Source organism: Leopardus geoffroyi, chromosome B3 (genome assembly GCF_018350155.1).
Source record: "Leopardus geoffroyi isolate Oge1 chromosome B3, O.geoffroyi_Oge1_pat1.0, whole genome shotgun sequence".
Lineage (NCBI taxonomy): Eukaryota > Metazoa > Chordata > Mammalia > Carnivora > Felidae > Leopardus > Leopardus geoffroyi.
In genome coordinates, this window is record NC_059337.1 from 27862941 (window position 1) to 27875574 (window position 12634).

At 36.4% G+C, this 12634-nt stretch overlaps 1 protein-coding gene across 7 annotated transcripts in view; it reads right to left on the minus strand.

The window, feature by feature from the left end:
• Window positions 1–12634, minus strand: part of HERC2 (HECT and RLD domain containing E3 ubiquitin protein ligase 2) — a 273658-nt gene that overhangs the window by 60316 nt on the left and 200708 nt on the right. For all 7 annotated transcript variants that reach the window (XM_045448942.1, XM_045448938.1, XM_045448941.1 and 4 more), the window contains 9 exons: window positions 11410–11521; window positions 9895–9976; window positions 9645–9788; window positions 8061–8151; window positions 7584–7761; window positions 7316–7397; window positions 7061–7232; window positions 6156–6300; window positions 5217–5442 (listed from right to left, as the gene is read on the minus strand). In XM_045448942.1, the coding sequence (XP_045304898.1) occupies window positions 5217–5442; window positions 6156–6300; window positions 7061–7232; window positions 7316–7397; window positions 7584–7761; window positions 8061–8151; window positions 9645–9788; window positions 9895–9976; window positions 11410–11521 (1232 nt within the window). The remainder of the gene's footprint in view (window positions 1–5216; window positions 5443–6155; window positions 6301–7060; window positions 7233–7315; window positions 7398–7583; window positions 7762–8060; window positions 8152–9644; window positions 9789–9894; window positions 9977–11409; window positions 11522–12634) is intronic.

The following is a 12634-nucleotide window of genomic DNA, read 5'->3' on the forward strand; positions in this document are numbered from 1 at the left end:
AAATGAAACTGAGGAGAAAAGAAAGCAAAAAATGAACAGAGCATCAATTACCTATGGGACAATTTCAAGAGACCTAATACATAGAGAACCAGAGTTCCCAAAAGAGGAGAAAGAGAAAGGTACAGAAAAAACAATTTTTTGAAGAAAAAAATCTGAAAAATTTCCAGATTTGATGAAAATTATAAACCCAAAAATCCAAGAAGTACAAGCACAAGATCCATGAAGATAACTGTACCAAGACACATTGTAGTCAAATTGCTCAAAACCAGGGGGATAAAGAGAAAGTCTCAAAACTGTGTGAGAAGAAAGACACATTATGTACAGAACAACAAAGATAAGAATAACAGCAAATTCCCAATGAAAACAATGCAAGCTAGAAGACACTGGGTCTTCTTTAAAGAACTAAAAGAAAAAACTGTCAACCTATAATTCTATATCCAGCTAAAATAAATTGCAAAAATGAAGCAAAATAATGACTAGTTCAGACATTAAGAGCTGACAGGAAAAATCCCCAGCACATCTACACCATAAAACATAAAAAAGGAAGTCCTTCAAGTAGAAGGAAAATAATGCCAGATGGAAACATGGTTTTCCACAAAGGGATGAAGAACCCTGAAAATGGCAACTACATGAGTAAATATAGAGGCATTCTTCTCTTATTATTTAAAACATTTGAATTGATAACCTAATGTTTAAAGTAAATTAATTTTAGGGCCACCTGGGTGGCTCAGTCAGTTAAGCGTACAACTTTGGCTCAGGTCATGATCTTGTGGTTAGTGAGTTCAAGTCCTGCTTGACTGTCAAGCTGTGCTGACAGCTCGGAGCCTGGAGCCTGCTTCAGATTCTGTGTCTCCCTCTATCTCTGCCCCTCCCCTGCTCATGCTCTTGTGTCTCTCTCTCTCTCTCTCTCTCTCTCTCTCTCTCTCAAAAATAAAATAAACATAAAAAGATTTTTTTAATAAAGAAAATTAATTTTAGATGCTGTGATGTTTACAACCTACACAGAAATATGACAACAACAGCACAAAGTCTGGGAGGGAAGCAATAGAATATACTGTTATATAACTCATATACTATATGTGAAATAGTGTAACATCTAAAGATAGACTATAATAAGTTAAAGGTGTATAATATACACTCTAAAACAATCAGTAAAATAGCATAGTATGTTAGCACTCCTAGAAAACAAAGGAGAAAAAATATAAAAAATAATTTAATGGAAGGCAAAAAGAAAACAATGAACAGTGAGGACTGATAAAAAAAAAACAGGATGATAGATTTAAAACAAATACATTAATCATATTAAATGTAATTGGACTAAACACCCCCAGTTAGAGGTTATCAGCACAAATTTTAAAAAGCAAAATTCAACTATATGTTGCCTAAAGGGAAGTTTCTTTTATTTTTTTAAATATTTTGTAATGTTTATTTATTTTGAGAGAGAGAGAAACAGAGCATGAGTGGGGGAGGGACAGAAAGGGAGACAAAGAATCTGAAGCAGGCTCCAGACTCTAAGCTGTCAGTACAGGACCCAACATGGGGCTCAAACCCATGAACCATGAGATCATGACCTTAGCCAAAGTTGGATGCTTAACTGACTGAGCCAACCAAGCACCCCAAGGAAACTTCTTTTAATATAAAGACACAATACGTTAAAAGGAAAAGGATGAAAAAGATATAGTATGTCACAGTGCATGGAATAGCATGGTTATATACTATACAGCACTGATCAAAGAAAGCTGGAGTGGCTATATTAATATGGGACAAATTAGATTTTAAAAACAAAAAACTTCAAAGCAAAGGGATAAAAAGGATAACTGACAGAATGATTACAAAGTCAAATAATTAAGGAGAGAAAAGTAAATGGCTCCATATGAAAAGCAGGAAGATCCTAAATCAATGACCTAAGCTTCTAATATAAGAAATTAGAACAAATTAAATCAAAAGAAAAAGAAACAAATTAACAAGATTAGAGTACACATCACTAAAACAGAAAAACAATAGAGAAAAATCAAGGAAACTATACATTTGTTATTTGAAAAAAATTAGTAAAATTGATAAACCTCTAGACAAACTGGAAAGAGAAGATACAGTCACCAATATAAGGAATGAAAGAAATGGCATTACTACAGATTCCACAAATATTAAAAGGAAAATAAGCCAATACTGCCAATAAATTCAACAACTTACATGAAAGGACAACTTCCATCAAAGACATAAATCTTACTAGAAAAGAAAGAGATAACCTTGTATCCCTTAAAGGAATTAAATTTGTGGTTAAAAGACAGAAAGAAACCCCACAAAGAAAACACTAGGCCCATATGGCTTCACTAATGAATTCTATTGAAAGAGTACCAATTATACACAAATTTAAAAGGAAAATGAAAAGCAGGGAACATTTACCACTTCATTCTATGAGGTCAGCATTACCCTGACCCTGATACCAAAACCAGACAGAGACATTATTTGAGAAGTACAGACCACTATCTACCACGAACAAAGAGGAAAAGGTTCTTAAAAAATTTTTTTAGCAAACTGAATCTAACAAAGAATAACCCATAAGTCAAAACAAAGTCTAAAAGGGAATTTTTAAAATATATAAAAGTGAATAAGAAAAAACAACATATCAAAATTTGTGAGCTATAGCTAAAAAGCAGTGCTGAAAGGAAAATTTATACTATTAAAAGTTTACATTAGGAAAAATAAAAGGTCTCAAATCAATGAGATGATCAAGAAACTAGACAAAAAATAAACATAAAGCAAGCATAAAGAAAGAACTAATGAAGATGAGAACAGACAGCTAAAAGCAGATAAACAACAGAGAAAAATTTTAAAAACCAAAAAGCTGCAAAACCAAGGGGGGTTTATCCCAGATATAGAAGACAGACTCAAACACCTGTATGTGAATATTCATGCAGGTTTTATTTGTAATAGCCTAAAACTAGAAATAATCCAAATGTCCTTCAGTGTGTGAATAGTTAAAACATAGAAGAGTACTCAGTGATAAAAAGGAATGGATTACTGAAACATGCAACAACATGGATGACTCTCCAGAGTACTGTGCTGATGGGAAAGGGCAATGTCAAAATGTAACAACATAATGTGACATGAAAAGAGCTGTAAGTTAAACAGACCCACATGGAACCCCTGATTAATATAAATTGGAAAAGATAAGACTACAGTCAAGCCCCAGTTTCATCTATGTCAGAAAAGGAAACAGCACACAGGAAGGCTCAGGATCTTGCCCCAGTTTATACAGCTAATAAATGGTGAAGCCAGAAGACCACATTTCAGATAATTATAAAAGCCGATGATGCTGGAGACTGAATGTCCCCTCATGAGTGACAGAGGAGAAAAAAATACATTTCTATTAGAATAAAGAAAGATAAAGTTGCCTTAAAAAAAAATCAATTGTATTTCTATATATTAGAAAGTGCCAACTTGAGTATTTCTAGATAATACACAAGGAACAAAAATAATTTTCAAATGTCACTTATAACAGTATGAACAATATAAAATACTCCGGGATAAATACGACAAAGACTTATAGAGTAAAACTATAAAATATTGCTGAGAAAAATTAAAGACCTCAAAAAATGCAAAGAAATGCTACATCCATGGATTGGAAGATTCAATATTACGAAGATGTCTGAACTGATCCATAGTCAATGCAATCAAAATTCCAAGAAGACTATTTCATAAAAACTGACAAGCTGATTCTAACACTCAAAACAGCATCTGAGAAAGAACAAAGCTAAAGAATTACCACAGCCCGAATGTGGGTCTTTTATAAAGTTATAGTAATCAAAACAATGTGGTATTAGCATCAAAACACAAAAGTCAATAAAACTGAGCATCCAGAAAAAGATCCACACATACACAGACAAATGATTTTTGACAAAGGTACAAAAGACAATTCAACGGAGAAAGAATAGCTTTTTCAATACATGCAACTGAAACAACTGGGTATTCACACACATGCCTCCAAAACAGAATTTCAATGCACATCTCATACAATATATAAAATTTAACTCAAGATCAAGCATAGACCTAAATATCTACAACTAAAGATCTTACATAACACAGGAAATAAATCTTATGACCTTGAGTACACAAAGGTTTTTTTTAGATATAACACCCAGAGTATGAATCATTTAAAAAAAATTGGATCAAATAGATTTTATCAAAAGTAATAATTTCTGCTCTTTAAAATTGACCTGAAGAGAATGAGAAGATAAGCCATAGTTCAAGAAAATATGTGCGAGTCACGTATCTGACAAAAGACTTGGATCCAGAATATATAAAGAACATTCAAAACTCAATCATAAGAAAACAACCTAGTTTTAACTACGGTAAAGATAGGAATAGACACTACAACAAAACATATATTTGGATAGTAAATAAACATGATGCTTAACATCATTAGTCATCAGTGAAATGCAAAGTAAAACCACAATGAAATACCACTACATATCTATACAAATCTAGGCTAAAATTATAAAGACTGACCAAACCAAGTGTAGACAAAAATATGGAGGTGGTATTATTATCACCACAGGTGATAAATAACTAATTACAGTATATCCATAAGTGAAATATTACTCAACAATAAAAAGGAAAGAATTACTGATACATGCAACATGGAAGAATCTCAAAATAATTATGCTGAGTGAAAAAAGTGAGATTTGAAAAGTATATACTGTACGATTCCATTTATATAAAACTCTAAAAAATGCAAATCTATATATAGTGTCAGAAGACAAGTCAGGAGTTGTGGGAGGAAGGGAACTTGAGAAGGGGCACAAAAGATATATCTGTGTTCACTTATCTTGACTCAGTGATGCTTTCACAGGCACAAACATGTCAAAGCTCACAGCAATTACACTTTAAATATGTACAGTTTGTTGATTATACCTGAATAGAGCTGTTGAAAATACCAAGTAGCCCAGCACAGTGCTTAAATATGTCAAGCAGTTATTATACAGCACTGTCAGAGTGGACCTGATCATAATATAAGAATCAGCATCAGTACTTCCTTTTAAAATTTTCATTCCAGCATGCAAAAATCAGAGTACCGTGATTATTTTGTGATCTTGGTTCAGAATGCAGTTAACACAGTGCTACAACCTCTAATCTGGTGGTCTTATTAAATATTCTATCTAGAATGTTGCTGTACCATACAGAAGGATCTCATACTAAAAACAATTCTGTGTTACCTAAATATGAAGCACCTAAAGGGTCTCTTGCAGTCTGAAAGAGAACAGGCTCGTGGACAGAGGGTGTTGCCACATCAACAGTAGTCCATGCCACACTGTGTGAAGACCCACAAGCCACTCGTGTGATCTTCTGGCCTTCTAAGCCTTGCACAAGTGTGGGCTTTCTATTAACCGTGGTCGTACCATTGCCCTGTTGGCCATGGTCATTATCCCCCCAAGCATAAACCTGTTACAGGGAACAAAAACATAATTTTTCAACATTTCGAACATTTTCTCTAAAATTACTTCAAAATTCTTTCTAATGACTATCAATAAGTATCTACTTAATATCAATCCAATGAATTCATCTATTTGGCTTTGTTTTAGGAAGCAGGGAGATTCTCCTCTTCAATAAGGTTCAATACTTATTTTTTTCCTTTATTTTGCAAAGAAAAATGATCAAAAACAGTATTTTCACTTTTCCAGTAATTCACTTCTTGGCTTTACAGAACTAGAAGGAATAATTAATTTTAAGTCATTTTGTTTTAAAAACAGTATGCTAATTTGTTGTCATAAATGAATTTTTAAAATATAACATTCATGAGCCTGTCATGGAGGAGTAATATTTGTCATGAATGACTTTATTTCTAAAATGATGTACGTATATCTCTCCATCAGCTATCAAGTTCTAAAGTGAAACACTGCTAACACCTTAGCAGTAGGAGTACCTTCCATGACAATAATCTTTTCTCATTTACAGGTGGATTTTAGAGCAGGAAAACCCACTACTTTGTAATACATGGTCAACAACTCTTTACTGGGTGCCCTGCCCATGCTTACAACTGGACAGATACACACAGGAACAAAATGGGCACAGCCCACCCTCCTAGTTCTTCATCATTTCATTTCATTTCATCATAAGTTACACTTTTGATACAAGGACTTGTCACCTCAGCTTACCTGCCCTGCGTCTGTGACGGCTAGGCAGTGCAGGGCCCCGACGGCCACATGCACAATCTTCTTCCCTCTCAGCCCTTCCACCACCTGCGGCTTCCGCACATGCACATCAGAGCCATGGCCCAACCTGAAATAATCCCCCTTCCCCCTGCAAGAAAGTCAACAGTGTGCATTTTAATATATGGTTATCATCAGGTAATGTTCCACAGGAAAACACCCATTAAAGCCAACATGTTAACATCAGACTAAGTGCCTAGGGTCTCTGAAATTATGTTATAAAATAGTATATCACTAATTCAAATTAATTCACTAATTCTATAGTAAGATCCTTAACATATATTGTACAACACTTAAGTTACTGATGTAGATTTTATATAAAGAGTTTGAACACATGACAATTTCAAATGCTTCTTAAAAGTCCTCTCAGGTCTAATTCTTCCTCAAGCTGCTGCTGAGTCATAACACTCAAGCAAAGGCCCATCACACTGTCACAAGGTCAGCTGGGCGCCCTACTCCTTTTAAATTTAATAAAATAAGCTTTCACAAGACAGACGTGAACTTTTTCAGGATCAAAGAAATAAAAAATCTGCTTTCTGTCCATTTGATCACTAGGCTTCTGGCATGGTAAGGAAGAAGAAACCCTCTATATAAACTTCATCTAAACAGAAAAGACAAGCTGGGCTAAAAATTCTCTACTGTTCTTTCCCAAATGACCGAGTTACAATGAGAAATTTATTATTATAATATTGTCACTAATCCTAAGTCAAAATAAATAAAAGAACAAAGATGCCTGGATAAGTAAGAAAATGAAGAGTTAACCATCCCTCCAGGGTAGGCATGGGGTACAGGGTCCCACCACTGTCTACATGGACACGGACACATTGATGGGTGACAGGGAGTTTACATACCAAGTCCATACCACTCCTGACTTGGTGAGAGCCAAGGAGAACTGAGCTCCACACTCAATCTGGCATACACCCTGTCCATTCAGTCTCTCAATGTTCTGGGGAATGTTACAGCCTTCACTTCCTCCTCGGCCCAATTTTCCAAAGTCACCATCACCCCAGGAAAATACCAAACCTAGGTTCAAAAAATATGTACTTCAGGCCAGCATTCATGATATTCCTACCCACCCAGAAACATAGAGTCTGGCAGCAGCTCACCTTCATCAGTCAGAGCCAGGGTCTGTGCATCTCTACTTCCACATGCAACCTGGATTACTCTGTGACCAAGAAGGACTTTGACCTACTCAATTACAAATTTAAAAACAGAATCAAGCACAGGCACTGAAAAAACAAGGGAAATTTTTTCCACAGACTGAAAGCCAATAATGCACATGTCTTTATGAACTTTCCTAGACTCGAAGCTTATCTTCTCTTGAAATCAGCAGATGGTAAGTTTTCTGTAAGCAACAAAAATGTGTATAATCACCATTTTGGGCTTCAGTTGTGTTGTATTATCCCCATGTCCCAACCGGCCATACTCTCCAAGGCCCCAGGTGTACAGCTCCCCACTGGATGTGAGGGCTGCGCTGTGCGAGCTGCCACAGGCAATATCTCGGATACGCTTGGTTTTCAGGGCCTCTATAAGCCGTGGCTTGTCACAGTTCCTAAAGCAAGATAAAATAATATTCCCCATAATTGATCAAGTCTTTTTAAAGAAGAAAAAAAGGACATCAACACTGATCCACATTTAGTCAAACATCTGTAGATCAACAATCAAACATTAAAACAGATCATGTGAGGCCAAATCACATGCACAGATATTTTTAACAAATAGGTATTTTAAGTTCCATTTTCAAAAATGACCTATCCTATTTAATTTTCTGCAAAATAACTACCAAAAGATGTTCACTATTATTATCAGTAACAGTTTCTTACTAGCAAGTAATGAGGAAAATATTCTTACATTCTGCTGAAGTGTCCAAGTTTGCCATCGTCACCTTCACCCCAGGAAAACACCTTCCCATCAACCGTTAAAGCCGTAGCATGCCGGCCACCTGCAACATCCACACAGATATGGGCTGCCAAAGTTGCATTACAAAAAGTTCACAGTGTAATTACTTAGTCTACCTGGCATAGAGTATGTGCTCAATGAATATGTGCTGAATAAATGAGTAGATAGGATCAACATTTCAGGGTGACAAATACATAAAGTAAGTGAACTTTTATTAAACTACAAAGTTGAAATCCTAGAAAGAATTTTACTTGCAATGAAGAAGAAAACAGTGCCATTTAATAATGGGGTTCCTGTTATGTTAAATATACAAAAGATCAAAATTCAGATGGAAAAAAAGTAGAAATAAGTACATTTGTGATTAGGCAAATTATCAAACGTACTGGCAATTAAGCTTTAGAAAAATGCACACCAACAGTGAAGTTATTTAAGCAAAAACAGTATCATTTACAATTAAGGCACTGTACTCAATCTTCATGCTCATGCTCTTCCCCAGTGTGGACCACTGTCCCAGTCCATCCACTCTGCCCCATGATTGAACAGCACTATCTTTACTGGCATTTTCTGTCACCTGTGTACCTGCCAACTCCTGAGATCCCAGTCCCCCACAACATTCATTCTGCCCTATTCTTTACCAACAGAACCCACAGCAAGGAGAGTAACAATACACTCAGCTAAAAAGTATACTTCCCAGACTCCCTTGTCCAGAGAAGATGGTGACAGAGACATGACAGAAGTAAGCAAGGCTTCCTGAAAACTGCTTTAGAGGGAATGAGTGGGCTGGAGGAAACACCTGTCTGTGCTCACCCAGGAGAGCTGCATGGCCATCTATCAAGGATGGACAGAAAGAGCGAGCCTATGCTTATGCTCCTCGTGGGCACTCAGCTACCATACTGGCCCTGGACCCCAGCCCCAGACTTTTACAGAGGAGAAAAGTAAAATTCTATCCTGCTCATGCCACTACTGTTTGGACTTGCTTTTATATGGGGTTAAACCCAAACCTATTCAGTGCAGGCATGAACTGAGTTTTGTATCTAATTTAGTTCCATTCCTCAGAGGCCTCACACAATGCTTTCGAATAATTCTCAGTAAAGGTTCTAAATTGAGGGAGTGGGATTTTTTCAGAGGATCTTTCTTATCACTAGGGTTCACAGACACTTTGAAAATCTGAGGAAAGTTATAGGCTCTTTCCTCACAAAGATATTCAAGCTTATATTTAAGCACAGAACATGATGATTTCAAAGATGTCATGAACCAGTGACCACTGCTTCTAGACTGGAAATGCATACCTTGGAGGGTTAGTCCCCACACGCCTGGAATGCCTACAACTACTGGTCTCTAAAAACCCTTGTGTACCAACAATAAATGCTAGACCACCTGGAGATTTACATTATCCAATTTTTATTCTTAACAATTAAGTAAAACTTGAAAAGGAATGCAAGGACTCCCTCAGGAAAAATATTTAAGGGCCATAGTTATTTACAGAGCATGAGCAAAAGGCTTATCTGCATACAAGTGCCAACTCTGGCCTGGTACCTGAATGAACGGCCACCTTCTTGACCACGTAACTGCTAAGAGCTGTAATCTGCCGAGGGATGGGCACAGTCCCACTAGAGATGCCCAGCCCCAGCCGGCCATTTGTGGCTTCTCCACAGGCATATACCTTCCCTTCCACAGTCACTGCAAAGAACAAGAAGGAGGATAGGACTCACTTTTCACAACATAACAACTATGTTTTTAGTGCTAAGCATAATTTAAAAATTTTTTAGTGTAAGAATAATCATACCTGCAAACAAACTTTTAGAACCACCAGCCACCTGTACTACATTCAAAGCAGATAGTGTCTCCGAGAACGAAGGAACTTTTATCTAGAACAGGATTTGTTGTTAAGCAAAAGAAGGAAAAAAACAATTTTATTTACACATTTAAAATTACATGTAAACTTTGTAATTTGGATGGTTATATTAACCAAAGATGTTCTTTTCTCTAAGAGATTCAGTACAGTATTCTAAAGATGAAATGATATGCTGAGATCTACTTTAAACAGGGGTGGAGGTGTAAAATAAATAAAGACAAAAACCATGACCCTCTACTGTTAACGGTTGAAGCTGGACAGGAACATGAGGGCTCAGGTCCCTATTCTTTCTACCTGCTATGTCTGAACAGCTCCACAATAAAAGGTGAAAAATAAAATATATACAATGTAAAGATGTAACCCAGCATCTGGTAAACATTTTATTTCATGTCACTTCCGGCTCATTCTTATTGATTCTGACATCTCTCAGAAATTATGTGCTTCAATTTCCCATTGGTATGGGTATGACTTAATTTAAAATTCTTAAAGACTTTATCTTTATAATTCCCCAAAATTATCAGATAATCACTACTCCAGCACCAGAAAGAATCTTCATCATAACCATGGAATGCCAAATCTATGCTTCACGTGCAAACTCCAACAAGTCCTCTATACACTCCCACACCATTACAACTGAGACTCCCAGAGCTTACTGCCCCCTGCCCACCTCCAAATGGAGCCTTGGGGCTTTAAAACACAAACTGATTCAAGGATGTTCAAATAAAGATGAAAATTTGATGTATTTGAAAGGGGAGATTTAAAATGAGTTCTAACTTTATCAGCTTCTCAACAATGCAAGTTAATAAGGGATCTTATGATGAGTGAAGTCTCACAGAATACTGAAAGGCAGAGACACTCATCAGAAGGGAAACTATTTCCAGGCACTAAATTTCGAGTAATTTGTTTTGTGGCTCCTTGGGTAAGAGACACTAAGTAACATAACAGATGCTGAATTCAACCCTAGTTCAAATGCATCATTTGTTGTACCTAGTCTTTAAATGACGTCTTGCTCATCTTTATGCCACTACGGCATTTTTTACACATTATTTTGTTCATGGTTAGCGAAAATGTTTATTGTACTAAAGGCAAAATATAATTACAGTCTATAATTTTCATCTGTTTGTCAAATCTTTCCAAAAGTATATTTTCTAGTTTATAAAATAGCAATAATACCACTACATCTGAAGTGCACTATTTTCTAAGGACATAGGCTTTAATAGAAACTAAATCTGATAATGTCTGCAAGTTCATATCAAGAATTTCTTTAGAAAAGCCAATTTACACAACAACTTATAGAAGGTAAACCATCATAAAAACCTCCAAAGAGGTCTGATTATTTTTGAGCCTCTCTGGGACAAAGGCACCAGCAAAGATCCTCCTCGATCATGTAATGACAGGTGATGACAGGTGAGTGTCAGGTGAGGAACTTCAGGCAGAGAGGGATACCTTAGAGCCCTTCAGGCCGCCCAGCTGGTCCTTGTCATTCAGTCCCCACACAAACACTTTGGTTCTTATTGTAGCCGCTGATTCCAGCCCTGCAGCCTTCTTTCTAATAAGGCTAACCAAACAAAAAAGACAGAAATAGAAGTCATTTAATATAAAAAAAATTTTTAAACAAAAAGGAAAGCAACCTCAAGCAAGCAAAGTTTGCTGGTTATTATCAGAAACTCTTAAAAGTTTTGTTTTAATACAACAAAACCTCAAGTAAATACACAAGTTAGCATTCCAGAGGGTCAAAATTTCTAGATGCCATCATAATACCTTTCAATACTGTAATTTAACTCTAGCCTTGTTTTTGGCGGAGACCTTTCTATGACACACTATGAAGCTCTCTTTCTTCTTACACATCAAGTTGAACAAAACAACTGTTTTACTGTCTCACAGATATACCCGCCCAATGCCTCAATACACAACTACTACAGATGTTAAATTCAGAGAACACTTAATGATTAAATGGCCTAGGAATCACCACTGGGCCTGGCATTGTGGCAATGTCCGTAAATCTAAATAAACAACTGGTTTATTAAACAATAAACATTTTTCCCCTCAAAGAAGTAATAAAATAGATTTAGCCATATGACTTTTGAGGTACTCTAACACAGATACATGTCCCAAAGCAAAATGTAATTTTTATCCTTCACACCCTCTGCCCTCTACATAGGGCAGCTGGGCTAGAGATCCCCCACCTCCTTGCTCTCCTGAGGGGCCTGCTCTGTACCCCAAGGCTCCTGAAGCAAAGCTCTGGCTACTGGCTCCCACCACCTTGCTCATTAAATCTCCTGACCTGCCCTCAATGGGTTGGAAGTTGAATCAATAAAGTACTCCAGTTCTTGAACTCGAGACCACCAAGTAAATGGGACAGTGTTAGATTTTCTTCGTTGTCAGGTAATGCCAGCTACTAAGGAACTGCTTCTTCTGTGTTTAAGGTGTTTGCCTTTTTGTTTGCTTTTGTTCTATTTTTATAAGTGAGGATGGAAAAGTGAAGGCTCGAGACTAGATTCCAGATAAGTAAGATTTTTTTAATACATTATATACTAATGAATATTTACTTTCAGGGATCAAAATATTATGGGTTGGGAATAAAAATGTAGGAAAATTCTTTCATCTGATACCAGGCAAAAGAGAACAAGTAATGTATATTGTAAGTACAGATCTTCCTCCACTTACAATG